Source organism: Citrus sinensis, chromosome 6, assembly GCF_022201045.2.
Source record: "Citrus sinensis cultivar Valencia sweet orange chromosome 6, DVS_A1.0, whole genome shotgun sequence".
Lineage (NCBI taxonomy): Eukaryota > Viridiplantae > Streptophyta > Magnoliopsida > Sapindales > Rutaceae > Citrus > Citrus sinensis.
Window position 1 is genome coordinate 11,841,187 of NC_068561.1, and position 22,498 is coordinate 11,863,684.

Consider the following 22,498-nt stretch of genomic DNA (forward strand, 5'->3'; position numbering starts at 1 on the left):
GAAAAGATCTGGGCATTTTTGAGAAAAGTAAACATGCTTTGTCTGCGGGGTAATGGAAACTTGTCATCTTGTAAAAACATGTTTAGGGGCTGATAATCAATGACTAGGCGTTTCTTTCCTCGGACAATTTCAGAATGTTTTTCAACATAAAAGGCTTGGCAAGCCCATTGGGAACTTGTGGGCTCAATTAAACCTTGGGCTAACAATTGTGAACATTCTTGTTGGGCTAGGAGTAAGTCAGAAGGACTCATTCCTGGATGGGTAGCTTTAGTTGGGTTAATGTCTTCATTGAGTTTGAAGGGTAACTTAATGAAGAAAGACTTATTTTTCCACAATGGATTTGGATGGGTGAACTCAGAATGGGACTCTGGACAGAAACTCAAAAGTTTGGTTGAAATATCCTGGTAAGACTGGGGAGTTTCAGACAAATTGTAGAGTTTCAGAATGTTTGTGAATGGTTTGAACATGGACTTGACTCGGATTCCAGTGGGAATGATTTGGAGGTGTTTGATTTGGTGAAGGATGTCAAATCCTAATAAGATATCCTTATTAGGAAGAGTGGAACCAATAACCTTGGTCCAAATGACACAATTTGGGAAGATTTGAATACCAATGGATTTTTTGGTAATCAAAGAGGTGGTGAAGAGTTTGCCATTGACAGCTTTGAAATGTTCTTCAGACTGGGTCCAATATTCTGGTGGAAGAATATGGGGGTTCAACATGCTTCGTTGGGCACCAGTATCTATAAGACCAATTGCTGGAATGGGCCTTTGGAATTTTGAGGGCAAGATCTGGAGTTTGATGGATGGGATAGGAACTGTAGTATCAAGGGAGAGTAACTGTTGGTGGAAAATCACTTGAGACTGGTCACTATCTGAGTCAGAGGAATTTTGTAGTGCGAACACTGTTTCATCGTTGGGTTCATCTTGTTCAGAGAAATAGAATTCCAATTCATCTTTGGCAGGAGAGTAGTCTGTGGTTGCTTGAAGATGTTCAACCAACCGGATGGCCTTTTCTCTTTTGTTGGGACAATCTTTGGCATAGTGGCCTTTTCTCTTGCAGATGAAACATCTGCTTGATTGCTTTCGTTTGAATTCTCTGGAGGAGGAAGATTTCTTTCTGAAGAACCGGTAGGGCTTTCGGGATCTGCGAGGTTTGGATGAAAATTCTGGAGTTTTGAATTTCCGAAAATGCCGTTTTTTCTTTGAACTGCAATCGCAATCCTTTTTCTTGTGGCATTTGATCTGTAAATAAGGCTTTTTGCAAGCACTGCGGAAAGGTTCTTTGTCTTTCAACAGTTCTTTGAAAAACTGTTTTTGCTCGCAAAGTTTGTCAAGGCAGGTTTTGGCAAGCTGGAAGATTTTGCCAAGGGAGATGTTGTCTAGGGAAAGATTGGATGCTGTAAGTTGTCTCTGGATGTCAGGTTGGAGTTCTTCGGGGAGGGAAGCCAGAAAGACATGCTTTAATGTCGGCTCATTGAATCCATTAAGCTTATAGAACAGCAGGGACATTCGCTTATAATGGAAGTCAAGATCCTTAGCATTGAGGGAGCAGCATTTCATGTTGAGGTAGTCTCGTCTGGCAGCTTCAAAGACTGCAGAAGGGTCGCCAAGGAATTGATCATGAAGTACAGCAAGAGCACTTGAAACTTCTGGAAGGTCAACAAACTGTAACTGGCGATATTGTCCTAACGAATCAAACCAATCTCTTAGAGCACCCGTAAAACGAGTAGCAAATTCTCTAAGGACTGATTGAGTGGTTGCTCCTGTTCTTAGCATCTGCAGGTCAATCCAGGCAGACATTTCATTGAGTCGGTCACGCCATTTATGAGATGGAAGATCATCAAATGTGAACCATGGACCATTTGACGATTTTTGACTAGGTGGATTGGGCTGGGCTGGAGAAGGTTGGTTTGTGGCAGAAGATTCAGGCATTTCGTCTTCAACTTCGGAGGGAATATCAACATATGGTTCTGTATGAGAGGTTTGGCCTTGATCAGGTTGAGCCATCAGGATTTTAATGAAAAAAATTATTAATTTCAAGTGGAGTGCTGCAAAAAAAAATTATATATTTTTAAAAAATGAATAAAAATGGTGGATGATGGATAATTTTTCTTCCTTTTGTTCAACTCTTCGGTTGACCAAAAAGTAGCGTCACCAGTTTCCATGTTTGGGGCAAAGTTATTTAGAATCAATATTCTCCACGTTATGCGAGGAAACAACATCCTGATCGTTTCTAATAAAGGGACACGACAAGACTCCCGACATTGGAGTTACCATCCTTTAACTTTAGTGCTTTCCCTACTACTCTGGTTCTTTTCTTCCCTAGCCACCACCATCCAAGGACTAAATTGTGGAGCTTTTATAGTCATCTCCAGTTGGACCTTTCATCACCGTTGTATCCCCATCATCACCCTTTCCCTCCTTATCAACATTCATGACCACTTTGGCCCATAGATTCTAATACCAATACAATGAGTTTGTTTAAGTTGATCTCCAAGGCAATTCTCACAAACTTCCCTTTTGAAGCTAATTCAGTATTATAATTTATTTTGAGCACATTTCTTATGACTTGACCAAGGAATCTGAGAATTCTCTTATGATAGTAATGGAGAAGCATTCCCAGAAGTCAGAAGACAAGCAACAATATAGTCGATTTTTCCATTCGAGCTATCGAATTGAGGTGACCAAACTTGAACGGTACAAAATCTTCCAGGGCCCTTGAGTTAAAGCAAATTGCGCGTCGTTATGATGAGGCTGGAGAGCCATGTAAGATAACAAGGGTGACAAAACCAAATTCCAAGTATCAAGGATGAGGTCTAGACATGTGACATGGGCATGCAGGATGTGAAAGTCATGCATGCAAGGGAGTAAGAACTGAAGCAATATTCATAGTTATCGACTTAAAGTAGACGTTGGAGGATTCATAGCTTGTTTAGTTGCTGTATTTAAATTATCTTGTGCTACTTGTTTTGTTGAACGAGTTAATAGCTAGGTAGTTGCATTTGTTTTGTATTATGTTATTTGCTTAGTGGACGTACTATGAGCCTCTATTTTCGGTTGTATATCAGAGTAGTGGGTTGTGATTAAATGTATAAATATGCTCTCGAGTTCAATAATAAGTCGGTCAGCAAATTATCTAAATATTATCTTGTGGTTTATTCTCATCCAAAGAGAATCATACGCATTGTATAAGTGTAGTTCTGACTGGGACCTATCAATTGGTATCAGAGTTGTGTTATCTTGTTCAAAAACTTTGTTGTTCTCATGACAACTAACAAAGAAAGGATTGAAAATTTAGAAGCGAGGCTTAGCGAACTTCAAGATCAAATGCAACAAATGGAGATTGGCATTAATGACAAACTACATTAGCTCGAGGAGACCATCAATCGTATGTCTGAGGCTTTCTTTTCAAACAAAGAAAGGTCCAGCCATAACGTCAATAATCACCCTAGCCATTCTTACAAGGAGAATACTAAGGAGGAAGCTGGTGGAAGCCGTATGATTTTCTCATAAAAAATGGCTAAGCTTGAATTTCCAAGGTACACTGGAGATGATCCTACGAAGTGGTTTAACAAAGTTTCCCAATTTTTTGAATACCAGGGAACAAAGGAGGCACAAAAGGTTGCATTGGCATCTTTTTCACCTTGAAGGTGAAGCCAACCAATGGTGGTAATAGCTGCACAAAGCCTATAAAGAGGAGGGAAGAACGGTGACATGGAGAGATTTTGAAGAAGAATTGTGGGCACATTTCGGACCTACTAATTGTGAAGATTTTGATGAAGCTCTGTCCAGGGTGAGATAGGTAGGCACCTTACGTGATTATCAACCGGAGTTTGAGAGATTAGGCAATCGAGTTCATGGTTGGACACAAAAAGCTTTAGTTGGAACTTTCATGGGAGGTCTTAATCCCGAGATATCTGATGACATTAGGATGTTCAAGCCAAAGACTTTGAAAGAAGCAATCAGTTTGGCACGTATGCAAGAAGACCAAGTCCAACGCAAGTTTTCTCAACCACTCCTAGTTAGTGGAACACCAACAGCATTGCATGTCCATGCACAGTCTCCATCAACCTCTAATGTCAAACACTTGACGTGGGATGAGATGCAAAGACGTCATGCCCAAGGGCTTTGTTTTAACTGCCCTGAGAAGTTTAGTGTAGGTCACAAATGTATTGGCCCTCAAATATTGTTGCTTGAAGGAAGTACTGAAGCGAGAGATATTATGTATGAAGAAACTGAAATTGTTGCGGATGTTACCCCAACAGACCGTGCCAAACCAAAAAATTCATTCCATTCCTTATCGAATCATAGAGAAACCAATGAATCTATTTTAAAATATAGACCTTGAGGACAAGAGTCCACTTCGAGGGGAGGGTATTGATGAGGCTGGAGAGCCATGTAAGATAACAAGGGTAACAAAACCAAATTCCAAGTATCAAGGATGAGGTCTAGACGTGTGATATGGGCATGCAGGACATGAAAGTCATGCATGCAAGGGAGTAACAACCGGAGCAATATTCATAGTTATCGACTTAAAGTAGACGTTGGAGGATTAATAGCTTGTTTAGTTGCTGTATTTAAATTATCTTGTACTACTTGTTTTGTTGAACGGGTTAATAGCTAGGTAGTTGCATTTGTTTTGTATTATGTTATTTGCTTAGTGGACGTACTATAAGCCTCTATTTTCGGCTGTACATCAAAGTAGTGGGCTGTGATTAAATGTATAAATGCGCTCTCGAGTTCAATAATAAATCAGTCAGCAAATTATCTAAATACTATCTTGTGGTTTATTCTCGCCCAAAGAGAATCATACGCATTGTATAAGTGTAGTTCTGACTGGGACCTATCACGTCAACTGTTCTAAACTTGACTAGAAATAATCATTTTCCAGATCTATGACCGTAAAGGAGTCTTGCCCAAAGAGAGTCTAGGCAGTTGCATAAAACTTTGTAACCAATCTGCCTCCCTAGGAGATTAACAACAACAGTAGATTACCAAGGTTTAATAAGCCGTGCAAGAACCTCGTGGGAGAATGAGATAGATGGCAAAGTTCCATCCATTTCCATGACAACATCACCACTGTCAAAATCCAAATCGTCGTCCTTACCAACGAAATCCTCTTCCACGAACAAATGGTCCTCCATTAATTTATCTTTGATGGACATTTGCTGTGGGTTGTCACCATCGTCTCCTTCTGAGTGGAATTTGGTCTTTTTTGTGGAACCGTCATCCTCCAAGGGTGGGGGCAAAATCTTTGCAAGTTAAGAGGAAATCATTTTTTCCCGTATTGGTTGAGCCTTAATGTTCATGTATGTATTGCTCAACGATGTATCGTCTATATTACTTTCAAACTGCTAATTATTAAGTTCGTTCATTGTTAATGCACACTGGATGGGTAAATATCCTATATTATATTCAACGTAGATCGTGCTTTCTCTTGCAGGTGCTGTTATCATCTTATTAACGTAATCAACCATCTTCCAGATCAAGAATTCAAGATGCTAAAGTTGAGCGGCATCAGAGGGCAGGTTACCCTTTTTTAAAAAAAAAAAAAAAAATCTTTGGATGTCTTCTGAAGTTTCACTATAATACTTCGGCTAAAATGATAGTTATTGAATTGTTAACACTGTATAAAAACGTTCCTTTAGAGTAGCTGTTAATACCAATAATAGAAACTTTGTTTTAGTTATTTCTGTACATTCAATGTACTCCAAAGGTAAAAGAAAACATAGAGTTAAACATAATGGAAAAAAAAAGAAAATTGAAGGATTTCGTTGAAATTGTTTGTTTGGAAATTTCCCAGAAAGCTAATCCTCTTCCAGAAAACATGGATGTGCTGACTATTTCTGTGCGCCCGTGCATTTTTCAACTGTAAATATTTGTAAGCAGTGTTCTGTGGAGTGTGCACATAGCAAGATTGGATGAAGCAAAATACTCAAGCGCCAAAATATGTTCCTGTAAATTTTATATTATTGATCTCAGACAAAAAAATGAGTACATAATTTTCAAGTCAATGAAAAGTTACTCCTATTGTCCCAAGACAGTCATTTCTGCTCTCCTGCAAATACCTACAAGATTACAAACATACTGGCTTCTGAGTCCCATTTCAAAGTGACAAGTTCTATGCACATTCACCTCAGAGTTTACAACATATATAAACTTGATTTCCACAACAGGAAATCCAATCCAAGTAATTCAGTTCACAGAAATATGCTTGTTTACACTTTACCGATAATCACCTGTAATGTATTCATCTCCATCCATCGGGTCCAGTCGCCATTCACTTCCATAGTAAGAATTGGGCAGACCCAACCAAAACTTGAAAGCCTCAGCTGCTCTCTTCCTCTCTCTCCTTCTGTCTTGCCTGGCTTGTGAGGCATGCTTGCTTGTAAACATCCGGGAATGCATTTCCACATATATCTTTTTATACTTTGTTTTATTTGGCGGTATCCCGTGCTCTTCCATGCACGCCACAATTTCTAAAGCTTTCCTAAAGAAGGCAGCCCTCACACATATATCAGCCAGAGCATCCAATAGTTCTTCATCTGGTTTCAGTGGTGGAGGCAAATCAGAATCTGCATTAACACCTTCCTTTTTCACCTCACACCTTTCCTTTATTTCTTTCCAGAGTAAGAGTGCTTCTCCTGGTTTTCTAGCCAATGAAATCCCGTTTGCAAGGCTTCCGTATGTAGCCACATTAGGGTAAAAGCCATTCTCTTTCATTCTCTCAATTATTCTCTTTGCTTCTTCAACCAATCCCATTCTACAATATCCTTCGACCAACATATTCCAAGCAACTATGTCAACTTTCACTCTCGGATCTCTAAGCATCTCATCAAACACCTTATTAGCCAACTTCGGTTGACTTGACAATGCAAAAGCTTTCATCAAAGTAGTATAACTGATCTTGGTGGGAGCAATTCCCCTAGCACGCATTTCATTGAAGAATGTAAGAGCTCCAGCACTATCATCAATCAGTATAAATCCATCAATCAAAATATTATATGAAACCACATCAGGCTCAATCTTTGCATCATCAGCCATTTCTCGAAGCAACTCTTTTGCTTTGTCAATCTGCAACTGCTGGCAATAACCCTTGAGCAGAATATTGTAAGTAATACGATTTGCAGGTACACCAATTCTAGTCATTTCAGCTAGCACTTGACGAGCCCTATCCATTGATCCCGCCTTCACAAGAGCAGAAACAACAGTTGTGTATGTAACATGATCGGGGTGACTAGCATCATCCTCCTGTCGTCTCATCGCCCCCAACATTCTAACCGTATCACTCACACGACCTTCATTCATGTAACCCTTCATTAGAGTCGTGTAGATCCTCGAATTAGGAGCAAAAGTTTTTGGTAACAACGGAGGCTCACTACTGGGATTAATCGAGTTTGGAAGCAACTTCTCAAACACTTCATCATCATCATCTCCCTCATTTTCACTCGAATAATCTTCCAAATCCAGTTCCCGAATAATCTTGCATAAATCTCTCCTCCCTTCCCTCATCGCTTGGACAATACTCTCAGCTATTTCTAAATCACCAAACCCAACATAAGCCGCAACAAGAGACTGGAACGTAGTCATACACAAAGGGATTCCCATTTCAAGAATCCTCTCCAATAAAAACACAAGCAAATGTTTCCTACGGGCTCTAGCACAGAGCTTAATCATGACATTATAAGTCAACACATCAGGCTTAGCACCAAACTCATGCATTTGATCAAATAGTTGCAAAAACTTCTTAGGCTTACCCAAATTAGCACAAGCATTTAACACAGCATTGTAAGCTGCCGTGTCGGGTTTCGAGTCAGAAACAATATCCGGATCCGAGAATTTGCGGACCCGTTTTACGACGACCTCAAAGAGCTTAACGGACTCGACGGGACCGTCATCCCCGGAGGCGGCGAGGCGGCTGACGACGGTGCTCCAGGCCTTGACATGGGGGAGGTACCCAGAGCGGAGCATGGACTTGATAACGGAAGTGGCGTAGAGGGTGTGACCGGACTTGGCGGCGGATACGGCGAGGAGGCCGAGGGAGTTGCAGTCGAGACGGTGGAGCTGGCGGTCATGGCGAAGGCGCGTGACGATGGACTGGGCGCGTGAGAGGCTTAAGGTAGTGTTTTGGTAAGAGAGTTGAGAAACTAAGCGGCTAAGGCAAGTGGGGTTCGGAAGGTAAGTGGATTGGGTGTATTTAATCCAAGCTTCTTCGGTTTTCCGTTGGCGAAGAAGTGTCAGTAATATTTTTTGGTCATCATTTGTGTTGTTATTTGAATTTGATGATGGGTTAGTGGTGGTGAGAGAAAGGTCAGTAGTGGCTTGCACGCGAAATGGGCGCGTGGGAGGATAAGGTGGTGTTGGTGGTGGTGGTGAGACACAGTGTGGTGAGAGAGCGTGGTGGGTTAGGCTCGAGGGGAAAAGATTTGATGGAAGAATTGTGTTCATGGCTGAGCCATTTGTGACGGCCTAAGAGTGAGAGTAAGCTTATTGTTTTCTAAAAAACAGGGTAATTTTCAGGGACCTCCCCTGAGGTTTGGTGTATTTACACATATATAGAATGTATGGATGTAATTACAGACACCAACCCTGCCGTTAATTATAAGTTAGATTGACCGTTAGGAGACTCTTAAAATTACTATAATATCCTTCCCACCAAAATAATAAATTGATAAATAAAGCTTTGACAACTGACGGGTAATAAGTTTGGCTGAAATCACACGACATCAGAAAAAGACCAAAATACCAATCAATGTAAAGTAGTTGACATTGCTTATTATAAAAAAACTCTTCAAAATCAAATGAAGCTACCATTATTATCGTTGTAAATAAATGTTAATAATTTGAACAGCGACAACAGCTATAAATGGAGGCTTTTGTAGGTAAATAAATCATCAAAACACAATTTATTCTTCATCTTCTACTTAAGAAATCTTTGTATTTGTTTCAATAATATCATCCATTCAAATCATCAATAGAAGCATGCAACATAATCAAGATCAAACAGTGTCTCAACCATATGGATTTTCTAAGCTCAAACACATCCAGTTAATCAAACATACAACAAATGAGCCATGGCAAAATGACATAAACTCTCACTTCCTTAGCATGTCTTATAGGCTTGTCAAAGCAAACATTCTTGACATTGACATCCTGCCACATCTTCTTTAAGCTGGTGTATTACTCTGGAATTATTGTTGCTACATCAATCTCATCTCCAGCTACCACAGCCCGATCTCCATGTAAACATGGCTGCAAGTTATAAACAATAGCATATCGTAAGTAACAAAAAACCATTAATAAATTAAAATATGCTACATGAAAGTTTAAAGAAAATTATACCATCAATAATAATCATTTCAAGATGAGAACATCAAACAAGATTACGATATGGACTAAGCTGGTTTGAGTTTAAGTTTTAGAGGCCAAAACACTTCAAACTCTGTGTGTAGTTGACAAATTTGGAATTGATATGTACAACTCTTTCTATGTGTAAAAGCAAATAATTGTCTTAATATATGAGAATGAAAATACTATTGGTGACGAAAGCTTCCTAACATTACATGCTCTTATGAGCTCAAAATTTTTAACGATACATGCCACAAAGGAAGAGAATTGATATTACCAGCCTTTTCAAAGCCATGGCACCATGCTGCCTAAGTATTGAAAATTACAAGCTGGCACAACCATTGAAACTCCCAAACCCAATTTAAAGTTCAAGGATTAGAAAAAAAAAATCAACATCGCTAATTCTAATTCTATGAGGTCTAAGATCCATCAGCTATGTTACTATCCGGATGAACAAAAACATTTGAAAGAGATGGAGATGTCTCATCATGGAAGAAAAAGAATTAATGGAATTAAAAGAAGAAAATAAAAAGGAAGAGATGGAAATGCAGATCTAGGTGAGCAATGGATATCGTTTGGCTAGTTTTTCTCTTCTCCAACACCAACTTGTTTAACCAGACAAAATTAATAGAACAACAAATTAAAGCTGTGTTTTAAAAGATATATTCTAAAAGCAAATTTGATATACTTCCAACTCCAAATAGATCAAGATAGGATGAAAGTATCACAGTGATTATAATCTTTTTTTTTTTTGAATGAGAACATCAGATTGTAATAATACTTTCTGCTTGCATTTCCATAAATTAGTTCCTCATTTGCAACCTATGTGCTACCAACATGACAGCTTATAATAATAAAATGATTAAGCATTAAATCGACATAATAAAGATTTGAAGAACCTTGTTATGGCTATGAAATAGCTTTTCCATCAATGGAAAACAAAATAAATTTAAATTGGAAAGCTGCGTAAGATTGATTTGGCTAAGGAACTGTAGAATTAAATGATTTGTTTCTTGAGTGTTTCTTTTTTCTTTTTCTTTCTTTTGATATTAATATTTTATTTTACATATAAAATACACGAAAGAATTACAAGATGTCTCTGTTAATGTTTTGTTTGTTGCATAGAGTGATTCCCAAAGCTCTCATGCCTCATAAGGTATTGTTGTTATATCTATCTATCTCCTCTACTGCATGTGTGTGTGTAATTGTGTATATGCTTTCTTTTATTCCATTAGTAGAATATTACCAAGTATCAAAGCAATTAGTTAACAAAACCCTTACTTAATTTGCAGATATCAGGAGAAAGCCAATCATAGATAATATGCTACATAAAAGGTTTGCATATGAGAGAATTTCAACCCTGTATGTTTTCTTTTGGAAAAATTTAACAGTTTTTCAATAAATTATTGCAATGACTCTTATATGGATGCTTTCATAGAAAGTACTTTCATCCAAAACAGCTTCTGTAAAATCGCCATCTAGATTTAAACATATAAATTCAGCACAGATTTTTGCCAAAAAAATACAAACACATAAACACATAATAACTGCTCTTCAATTCTAAAGACGAAAAACACAGTGAATATTTAAAATTAAAAAAATAAAAGAAAAATAAAAAAAGATGAACAACAATCAAAACAACAACTTACTATAATTGACTAACAGAAAAAGAAATCAGAGACCACACTTGTCGAGATCTACATGCATAAAAAAAAATCAAAATTCGAAAGCCCATTTTCATTTGTAAGTAATTCAGAATCAACCCATTCTTAAAAAAAAATAATCAACAAAATAATCAACTGCATCTTATTTGCATCTTTGAACTGTCACAAATGAGGACTAACCTCTTTCTCGCTCCAATTCCAGTCGCGGCTGAAGCCATTCACTGCCAGTACTCACTTCGTGGAAGTCTTGGGCCACCACTCGAACTCATCTCGTTCATAACAGAAGCTGAACTCTCCTTCAATTTGATAAAGTTTTGGGCAAAAGGAGCTGCTTCTTGATAGCTTTAGAAAGCAGAAATTGATGTTGGATTTTGCTTATGTGAAAGATAAAGGGAAGATTTTTGCTTTCTTTTGTCCATCAAGTATCGCAAAGCACTGGACAAGAGATTGTAACAGTCAATATTTCCCGGACATCAACAAATTTTCAGCTTAAATTTTGAATTATTTTAAAATTTAAATATGATTTTACGTATTTACCCTTCTATGCTGCATTATACATATTTTTATACTAACGGCAGGGGTGGTGTCTGTAATTACATCAATACATTCTATCTATGTGTAAATACGCCAAACCTCAGGGGAGGTCCCTAAAAATTACCCTTTTTTTTTGTTTATAACTTTTATCAATTCGGTTGGAGGTGGGGGAATGCACTACGTGGACTGGATACTGTCCTCTTGCCTTGCCTGTTCTGTTACAAAATTCAGCTAAATAAATAAAGTTCCCACTTGAACTGTAGTTTTCAATATTACCAAGTACTAAAATTTGTTATTTATTATATTGTATTTCTAACATTTTATGTATTAAACTCTTAGTCTATTACATATTACATAATTATTTTTATATTAAATAGTTTTTACTTAAATTAAAAAACCATTTTATAATTAATAAAAAAGTCTAATCCCTACCCGAGCCCGGCCCAAGAATTGTATTTTGGCGTTTTTTTTTAAATTTAAATTAACTTTATTTTTTATTTATAAATTAAAAAGACTAAACTAAATCCGGACTTTTTCACTGAGCCTTTATCTAGGCTCAACCTATGCGGATTTTATAATTTTCGAGCCCATACCCAGGCCCAAGCTGGCCAGAGCTTTTTCGCCAACCTTACTTATGGCAAATTGGGCCGGGCTTACCCATGTAATTGGTAACAGGCCCAACTTCTCCAAAAGCCCTTTCAGACTTGAACGAGCTGGGGCACACGAAGGAAATAATGAAAACGAGAAGTCTATTAACTATTTAAACAACCATTAAACAAAAGAGTAGCTGCAGGGCAGGGAACTAAAAAAGAGAACACTAAATTATATGTGAAAGATGTCTGTACAGAGATTTGTACAAGAAATGTAAGAAAGAACTGCATCCCCATCTATCTGATATCCCACTGTTTCTTCCTCTAAAGCATATCTCGACTTAACCACCAAAACAACTTCCTGAACTTTCACTTATATACAGAATCCCACACAAATGAATTAGTTAAGAGCTTCCTTTTGCTTAGCGACAATCAGCTCCCTCAGCAACCATCAATAAAAACCACTGCTATTATCATTACCTTGTTATCTACACCAGCACCTATTTCTATTAATTACAAATTCACATTTTGTGTACCTGTGAAATGTGAATGGCTATGAGAGGTGAAATGAGCCCTGTCCCTCAGTTATAGCATACAGGAGTTTCTCTTTCATCATCTCCTGGGGGAAAAAAAAAATCATCAGAATTGGCATAGTTTTTACCCACTGGAGAAATCCCATGTAGAGGAAAACCTTAGACAAGTCAAATCCATGCACAAAGGAAAGAAAGGTTACTTTCGATGAATAAGGTGGCAGCTTAAGATAATTGGCACATGTCATCACACTGGGTAAATCTGCATGGGCACAGTTGCTACAATGCTGCAGAAGTTAAGAAAAGAAAAAGAAAAAATGAGAAACAGTGGTAGCTAAAAGTAAGTTCAAAACATGCAGAGGAAAAAGAGGCATTTGCGGGCCCTCAAACCTTTCGGACTATTGTCAATTTTGGATTTAGTGATGCCAAACCTCCAGGAGGAAGCCTAGGTGCACCCGTCACAAACTGCAGAAAAGCCCGTCTCTGATCGTAGTCAAACTCCCGTATTATTTCTAATAACTGACATTCAGAAGAGTAAGAGAAGACTGAAATATCATGGGATGAAAAGTTAAAACAAAAACACCAAAAAGGAGAAAATAAGCATCACTAACGTTCAAAATGGGAGGACTGCTAGCTGTGTATCCATGATCAAACTTGATATGATCCAAAAGGTCATTAAACTGCTAGAAAACAATACAACTTAGTACCAGAAGTCTGTATGCTTCCACATGGAAGGACCAACAAAATTATAGAAATACATACAGCCAAAAAGTCACGTTCTCCACAGAATAAACGCTCGAGCTCCTCTTCAGTGAAAATCTTAAGATGTTCAATAGGGAAAACCTGAAGAATCAAGTTAAAAATAAAATTAATACAATATCAATCACAAAACAGAACATTCATCGAGAAATTGTTATGGATATAAATTTCCACTAAAAGTAACACGATGATAATAGGGATATGCCATTTCAATCAAAGAAAACTTATGACTATCTTTGAAGTAATATATTCACATATCAAAATCAAATCCTATTCTAGATAATAAATCCATCAAAGGAAAACCTTGAAAGGAATAATATCCTTCTGCTTTTGCAGAAAGAACAGAACCCTCAACTAAGCTCACTCACTCAATGATATTCTCACATATTTTCTTCAACAGCATTCCACCCAAATAAACAGTCGTTAAGCGATATCTACAGTTTGTGAAGGCTGAAAAACAAATACATTATCCAAATCAAACCAACTTATGAACAGGAGAGTTGTCATAAAAGATAGGTGGCTTTTCTTTGGTCTATGTCACTCTCACAAGCTATCTAACCATCTTTTCATGATCACAAAGTTGAAGAAAAGAACAATATGCAAATTATAATTTATAAGCACCATACAACATCTACACACACATACCATCAACTACCATCAGGTTTCTTTTTAACTTGTGAAACCCAAACATTTTCCCAGGAAATTGCTAAACATGTTCCACTCTTTCTCTTAGGGTAACAACACATTGAAGAAAGTAGTAGAATGTAACCAGGATAATCAACGTTGATGAAGTGTGAAATATCACATACTTGACAAAATCCAGACTTGAAAGCTTCCATTTGTCTGAATATTCCAGTATGTATCGTAGCATCCACAACAAGTTCTGCGTAATCCTCCAAGTTGTTCATATTCACCTGCAAAGTTGACAATCAATAAATTCATTTGAGTTTCAATATATTAACTAATAGAGCTGAGGAAAAACAGATGTAATTACAGTATACGATTCCTTACCATTTTATGATCAGGCCCAAAAGTGAGAACATAATCAGGGTACCCAGGTAGTGTAAAATCGAGACAGAGATCCTCAACTCGGGTATTCCGAAAACATGATTCAAGGCCAAACATTGACCTTTCTTCAGAAGTTGATTCCAAATGTTTTTTTCTATTAGCAATGGCCTGAAACTCCAGCAGAGTCCTACCAAGCTCAGGGTCAAATGATTGGATGTCATACAAACTAAGTTCCTGTAGCAAACGAGTTTGCTTAAGTAGCAATTCAACTAGCATAAAAAATCAAACTTTCGCCACAAGTCGACATAAGTATTACTCTAAATCTGAGACAGAAAAAGTACCTTTCCAAGAATGAGCTTATAAAAGGCTTTGGAGAAAGGCAGATCCAAGACCCTTCCATCTTGAAGAGCCTTTGCCACAACTTGACCCAAAAGAACAAACTTTTTTAATACATCTGAGAACTGTATCCCATATGATGTATCTACGGCAGATGACCAGGGACGGGGAAACAGACCAAAAGGAGACATTACAATATCAGAATTCCCAATTTCCAAGCTTTTCCTGACAGTTACTGAACTGTGATCATCTCTCCACATGCCCATACCAGACTTCTGAAACTCATGACTGACAAGAGTATAAAACTCTAATGTAGGACCAAGACCAGAACCAACTTCTTCATCATATTCCACTTCGACAAGTGTTCTATTACGAGCATGCTGATCCATCATTTGTGTGGCAGACTCCAGAATCCGGTTCCGGCAAACTAAAAACTTCTTCCGCGGCAAGCCAACAGCAGCTGATCGCCTGTCAGTAGGGGCACCTGAGTTACTGCGATATAATGGATGAGGCTGAACCTGTCGTGGAGCAAATGCTGCTAACTGAAAATACTTGCACCTTGCTTCAAAACTAAACAAGAATGGGCATGAAGCCATTAACTGATTACACCATGACGGCACACCACCAGTTGAAACAGCCGCACTGTCGCGCATCTGTTGTTCTAGTTTTTCTGTCAACTTACTATTCACAAAATCATTCTGTCGCAATGAGTGAACTGCTACCTTCAGGTCATCCAAGTTATCAAATCTGCCTTCAGCATATGCACGTATTCTCTCATGAGATATCAAATGACATGTTAACCTGTTCATGCCTTCCAAACTCTTAAGTAGGAACAATATATCATAAATAGGACTTGAATTATCCAACTCAAAGGCCAGTTGACAAGCAAACAAGCTGGAGAAAAATGAAGCACAATGCAAACGTGCCTCATCTCCATCTGATACAGAGGACATTGGATGCAAATGGACACATTTTTTAGGATCATTGCATTTAGATTCCATGGCTCTTCTATAAATTATTGTGTATACTTGGCTCCACAATTTTGCCCCGGCAATAACTTCACCATCTGTTTTTATTTGCTTTTGAAGAATTGCCTGATACAATGTTAATGTCCGCTCCAGCTTTTGCCCGTCTAGGTCAAACGTAAGTTTGATCTTACAATCCTGAAAAATAAAACATAATGGCAATGTAAGGCATGTAAGGATTTCAATCTGATTAAAAAAAGAATAGCACTCAATTTGTGAAGGAGAAGAGAACAATATGAATATCTAAAACAACAATGTAGATAAACAGCTTGTACAAAACATACAAATGGCAGCTTAGCAAGGCTGCAACTGAAACACAACTTAATATTATATGCTAAGTTTGTACTCCAGTAAAAATATAGTTCATAAATAACAAGTGTTGCACCCAAAAAAATAAAACAATGCAGAAAGTAGCAAATAACAAATCTTTAAGTTAGTTAACCAAGTACTATGAACTACCTGCATCTTCGGAACACCAGAGGTAGAGGATATGCTATCATGCTTCACAGGAGTTAATACAGCAGAAGTGCTCTCATGTTCCATAGATTCTGAACTTTCCCCTAGGATAGATTTGGAATTTGATGACAAATGAAGAGGTTGGCCGTTCATTTGATCCATCAGGCAATCTGATTCTACATCTTTGGATTCTTTGATAGTAACTTTAGGCCACAGATATCCTTCAATAGCTTCCAAAGAAGAAAAAGGATCAACAGTCAAAAGATCTTCTGAGAAATCAGATAAGCATGTCTCCCCATCTCCCCTCACAAAACGAACCCTGAGACATGGATGTGATATGCAGCGTCCATATGGAACAGTAGCATATGAACTTCTCAGCTTGAATGAATGACTCAAAATAACAGGGAAATTTTCTAAAGACGACAATGCACTTTGTAATTTCTGTATCAGAGCTGACACCAGTGAGTCCTCAGAGAGATTGTCTGAATAAGGCAAAAGTAGTCTTGCAAGCACCTCAAATCGTTTTTCTACTACAAATAAATCATTATGTGGAATATGAAGCTCCGCGTTGTCTCTCAGATACAATCCATTTGTCAGGTATGTAACCAACGATTTGACAATTCCACTCTCGATGAACTCAAAAGTGGAAACCGGTTCTCTTCCATTAAGCTTTTCCATAATCTGATGTAAAATACAATAAAATTTCTCTTCATCCCGTGCATGAGCTTCATTATTAGTGCACACATTCATCAAATCGGTCAAAGCAGCAGAAAAACTTCTAAGGTCTTGAAGAATATCAGTCAGTCCTTTATCAGAGCCAAATAATTCTGGTGAGAAGTATTTGGTTATAATGCTCTTTGCAAGATTATGAACAGAATCTTTATCAAGCTTGCAAGATTGTTTTTCTGAAGCTGAAGAAGACAGACCAGTATCAAAAGCATTACATAAGCATCTCAGAACCTCCCTTCCAGCACACTTCTGACTTGAGCTAGGGCAAAGCTGGATGCCACTAAATGCTGGAAACAGCTGCGAACATTTTTCTGGCGTTAATAGTGCATCAATGGCAAAAAAGACACCCTCTTTTACAAAAGAGTTTAAGAAAGTATCAGAAAGCTTTTGCAGGATCATTTCAGCAATCTCTAGAGCTAATATGACCACATGATGGTCCTTTCGAGTAAACACTCCAGCCAAAAAGCTGCCAAGATAACCAAAGAACTTCATTAGCAATAGTTGAAACATGCTCAAAATTTCCTACAGAAATGATGAGAAAGCCAAGTTCACCTCGGAATGTTGGCACTCTTAAGCAATTCAATAAGCATGTCAGATTTGCTCAAATAAACTAACTTGTTGATTACAGAGAGGCATCCGTAGCAAACAAAGATATTTGCACCAGAATTAACCACCTGCGAAAGGGGCAAAGGATATATTATACTGGAAAAGAAAAGCAACAAGCGCTGAGCTGTAAATACCATAAAACCAACCTGGATCAACATGGGAAGTATATCCATTCCAAAGTTTTGAAGAAGATCAGGACGATCAACTAAAAATGATTGCTTATCCAACACTTGTTGCGCACACTGATCTCCAACTGAAGTAGGAAGAAGCTCATTTAGCAACTTCAAAACTTCATGTACCTGGGAAGAAACAGATCAACATCAACTCTGATCGTTTTTGAGGGTATTAAAATAATTCAATTTACTAGCATAATCAATCTAAATTCATAGAAACTTAGATGGAAAAAATTACTAAGTAGCAAACCCTGTTTTATGAATGCTAAACTAAGGATGAACTTAAAACCCCCCTAACACATTGTAGTCTCCAGACACATGCACTGCAAATTGAATGCGAATATTGAAATTGCCTAGTACATCATTAGACCTACTCTATCCTTTTCTCAATTATTTGTTTCTTCTTTTGCTACTGAATTTCAAAAAATTGGTAATCCCAAGTGATAGGAGCGACCATATTACAATAACCCATGTTGGTTAAAATGCAAATCAAGCACATAGACCCAAAAAAAAAAAAAAAAAAAAAAAAGGAAAAAGCAATCAACCAGATAAACATGCCACTAGAGCAAGCATATTGAAAGGTCTAAGGTGTAACCTGATTGCAATGACCATCAACCATATGAGGAGAAGACATTCCATGTGAGAGGTCATAAGTTGATAAAATATCCTTCAATATCCTGCCAATATTAAGCTCGTATAACATTTTGAAAGCTACAATTGAACCAGAAGAAATTTTGACAAGTAACCCAATCAAACCCTGCCAACCAGAACTGTAAAGTGTCAATAATTCTAGGGCAGGAAATCTAAAGAGAACAAGAAAGTTTTATCTTACAAAACAACTAAGAAAATTTCACATACATAGTAAATTGGCTGGGATAGAGTAGTTCGGCTATTCAAGTTTAAGAGATGCGTGGTCTGATTAATCAGCCCATGGCTACAAAGTTCATCCAGCATCTGAGAAGATTGACTTAATTGCTCTGCTATTTTTATCAAACAAATGGCTACACTCTCAACCAGCTGAAAAAAATTCAAACAGAGATTTGTGTTAGTAGGTCAATAAATATCGGAATAGATAAATCTACGGAAGCAATAATCTCAGAGAGCAAAATACCAATCAATACCTACCTGTCGATCCTCGTACTGAAGAAGATTGCTCAATATGGGAACAGCCTCCATTAAATGTGACGGACATTCTGAAGGAAGTTTCTTACATATGTTGGCTACAGTGGAAAGTGCAACTCTCTATTGCAGATTAAAGGAAAAGTTAAAAGCCTTATCTCAAAGAAATTGAAACCATAAGGCAATGCTAGCTAAAATTAACATCTATTCATTCTCAAATAATTGGATTTTCATTTACCTGTATACTAGTCGAGAAGAAATCAATATAAGTTAAAGCAGCCATAATAGCCCCACCCTCTAAGCAAGCATGTGGTTGATCCCGGGAAATTTTCTCCAATGCTTGCAAACACTACATAAAAAGAAAGTTACAGCCTCAATAAATTGACTTATATTAATAAATAAGATGAATCAAAAGCAGACAAATTAACTACGAAACAAAGAATACCTGCTCAGCTACATCCAAGTACTCAATCGCCTTTAATCTTTGACAAAGAGCAGGAACTGCATCGTGTCGAACAAGCAGACCCGATGATCGAGGAAATATATCACATAAATATGTTATAGCTCTAACAGCCAATAACATTATATCTGGATTAGTCTCATGCCTTGCCAGCTTTACAAGAACTGGGGACAACGAGTCTGCCATCATGCTAGAAAGTGAATCCTCCATAGCAAATGACAACACTTCACAAAGCTCAGTCAGTGAAGTTATTTGCCTAGAAGGATCAGTATCTTCACTCAAACACGCCAAAATACTCCTCAATTTCCCATGATCACTAGAGGATCTTCTCCTCTGTAACTCCCTGAGACCTCTGTGTCTTGGTTCTGCATCATCAGAATCACACGAACCATACCCTGCATCTTTTTCAGGTTCTTCTTCTGATCGGCTTGAAGCAGAAGCAGAAGAAGAAGTATCCATATCATTATGATGGGTTTCAGGAGTGGAGTTTGTGGAATTCAAGTGAGTTTGGACTGATGAGTTAGATGTGCTAGGCCGAAAGTCCAATGAACTACAAGCTCTTTTATCATCCGGCAAATCAACAGCCATTTCCATGCGCTTTTGTCCACGATTTCCCATTTGTCACCAAATCAATCTCTTTGGTTAATCACCACCCAATTCCCATGAAACATTCACCCCTGTAAAGTCAACATCTTCCATGTAAAAGAGCAGCCATTTTCAGGAATTTATAGACTCAAGCCAACAAGAACCACTAGCACTTAGTTCACAAACAACATAATACGGTAAAAACAGAGTAACTCAGTTACTCAAAACACCAAAACCTACATAATCATCAAAACCAAAGACCTTAAAGTTTTTCTATATAAATATTTTTTAAATACTTTACATCTGTTGCAAGTTCGGGTCCTTTTTACGAGAACAACAAAGGAAGGAGAAAAAAAAAAAGCATAAACAAACAGATTAATTGAAAAAGAAAACACTTAATATCATTTAATCAAGAAACAAACACAACACAATCACTCTCCAAATAAACGACAGTGAATTTTGTAACTAAAAAACTAAAGTGAAGCAAACGATAATCCAAGCCAAAAAAAAAAATTTTAAAAATCAAATAAATTAATCGCGAGAACCGACGATCACATTGAAATATTAGGAAGCTTTTCTTAATGTACCTAGTTGTTGCTGTTGAGTTTATCGGCCTTCGAGAGAACCGAAAACCTGAAATTCAATGGTGATAAAACTAGGGCTCTTAGTTTTGATTTTATTTTTTTCTTTCCTTTTTTTTTCCCCTATAGAAGTGTTGTTGCTACACTTTCTTTTACTTTTGACAATGATCTCTCTACAAATCTATCTCATCTATCTTTCGCTTCTCTGTGCTTTCTATTCCGTGAGAGGATCCTCACCGATTTGATTTGATTTGATTAAATTTAAGTTGGCGTATGTGATTGTGATTGTGATTGTGATTAATGATGATGATGATGAGAACAGGGTGGGTACTGTTTATACGGGAGGGATACATACATGGGAGGCTGTTTGTTTCTGTAGCGGATTTAGATGATTTTATTTTATGCTTCTACTAATGGCGGTAGGGCTTCTCTGCTTCGCGGGTGTATTGAGGAATGATGATACAGCTTCTGATCTGATGATATGGCGTTTGCCACTATGTCATGATGATCAGTCATGATTCCGTGTTTATCTCGGTCGAGATGTGGGCCCAATGGAAAATGACTTTTCTGTTTTCTAAAATTTAATTATTATTTTTCTTTTAGATGATGAAGTTGACCTCGAGAAGGGAAACGTTTTTGTTTAGAACAAGTGCGATTGTCATTTGGAGTTTTGAACCGTCCAATTGACGAAGTTTTCTTTTTTTTTTTTTTTTATTTCGTAATGATGGTAAATATTTTAGAACTTGAAGCAAAGGTTTAACTTATGTGGTAGCTAATTGGGTTTTATTAGTGTTCAAATCATGTATCCAAGCTTTAATAAATACGTGAGTAAATAAAAAAAATGATGAGTTATATATTTTTATATAAATTTATTTTACAGATGTCTTATTGGAACTAACTCTATTATTACTAATTATCTTGAGATAACAAATAAAAATATTAAATTAATAAAATAAAGATATTAAATTTAGTTACCAATTATTAGATAAATATGTACATAATAAAAAAAATTTATGTGTATGAATGTGTAAATAAATTTTATTCAACTTTATGTCCATTTCAGTTATTTGTATTTTTACAAAAATTTAAAAATAAAATTAATCAAATATATACAATTGATTTTAAAATCTATAGGATGTTAAAAATAAATTTTATTAGATATTTAATTGATGAGTAATGATATAGTTACAAACTCTTGTACAAACTTATTTTGTACAAACTGTTGTGGTATGATAAGATTGGTTAAATTAAATATCACTTGCCCCACATGATTTTTTTTTATTATTTTATATTTTTCATTCAACCAATGAATTAATACTACGTCAGTTTGTACAAAATAAATTTGTACAAGAGTTTATAGCTGTATCATCACTCTTAATTGATTCTCTTCATAGTTGGTTATTTTTATAACACAATTAACAATAATTATTTTAAAAACTATATATTACCAAATTGACCCTAATTCAATTTGGCTGACGTTGAGAGATTGACCCCTCAATTTTTCTCAATAACCCTTATTTTTTAATTAATCTCACTTATTTCACAATTATCCTTGAAAAATAATAAAAAAGGAATACAATTCCAGAAACCTACCCACCTTACACCACCACAGTGACTAGATGAAGCCACCACACCACTTAGCCCTTAGTCACCGGTTACTATTTTCCAATAGTTACAAACCAAAACCCTTTATTTATTTAAATTGATTTTAATGAGATTAACATGATAATATCAAAATCAAAATGATATCACATGAAAAGAGGCAAAGAATAACTTCAGTGTGTGAATCAAGAAGCTATAAGTTAATTGTAACAAATAATAAATAATAAAAATAGACTAGCAATAAAGCAATTGAGATTGGAATAAATGACAAAAAATGGTATAAATGATTAAATAAATGGTAGCTTGAGCTAATGAAAAAAGGCCTAAGAGTTCTAATGTTGCAACCTTGATCGGTTGCTTTTGTAGAAGAGGGAATCAAATTTGACAAACA

General features: G+C 36.8%; 2 protein-coding genes across 5 annotated transcripts; both read right to left on the reverse strand.

Annotated features, from left to right (window-relative positions):
* Positions 1 to 5,937: 5,937 nt before the first annotated feature.
* LOC102625820 (pentatricopeptide repeat-containing protein At3g09650, chloroplastic) lies at positions 5,938 to 8,480 on the reverse strand. The gene has a single exon (XM_025099964.2). The coding sequence runs from the start codon at positions 8,448 to 8,450 to the stop codon at positions 6,228 to 6,230; it is 2,223 nt and encodes a 740-aa protein (XP_024955732.1). The 5' UTR covers positions 8,451 to 8,480; the 3' UTR covers positions 5,938 to 6,227.
* Positions 8,481 to 8,885: 405 nt separating this feature from the next.
* Positions 8,886 to 20,871, reverse strand: LOC102625174 (E3 ubiquitin-protein ligase UPL4). 4 transcript variants are annotated; one of them, XR_370939.4, is made up of 19 exons: positions 20,512 to 20,871; positions 19,325 to 20,016; positions 19,118 to 19,228; positions 18,886 to 19,002; positions 18,619 to 18,777; positions 18,356 to 18,517; positions 17,734 to 17,886; positions 17,534 to 17,655; positions 16,256 to 17,447; positions 14,777 to 15,934; positions 14,439 to 14,669; positions 14,237 to 14,341; positions 13,431 to 13,511; positions 13,280 to 13,348; positions 13,059 to 13,187; positions 12,872 to 12,955; positions 12,675 to 12,757; positions 11,195 to 11,449; positions 8,886 to 9,254 (listed from the first exon to the last, which is right to left on the reverse strand). XR_370939.4 is itself a non-coding variant. In XM_006480536.4 (18 exons), the coding sequence occupies exons 2-17, from the start codon at positions 19,955 to 19,957 to the stop codon at positions 12,692 to 12,694; spliced, it is 4,572 nt and encodes a 1,523-aa protein (XP_006480599.1). In that variant the 5' UTR covers positions 19,958 to 20,016; positions 20,512 to 20,871; the 3' UTR covers positions 12,352 to 12,602; positions 12,675 to 12,691. The 4 variants fall into 4 exon arrangements, 3 of the variants coding, with proteins under 3 accessions (XP_006480599.1, XP_006480598.1, XP_024956054.1); XM_006480536.4 differs by lacking the exons at positions 8,886 to 9,254; positions 11,195 to 11,449 and adding an exon at positions 12,352 to 12,602; XM_006480535.4 differs by lacking the exons at positions 8,886 to 9,254; positions 11,195 to 11,449 and having other exon boundaries at positions 12,352 to 12,757.
* Positions 20,872 to 22,498: the final 1,627 nt, after the last annotated feature.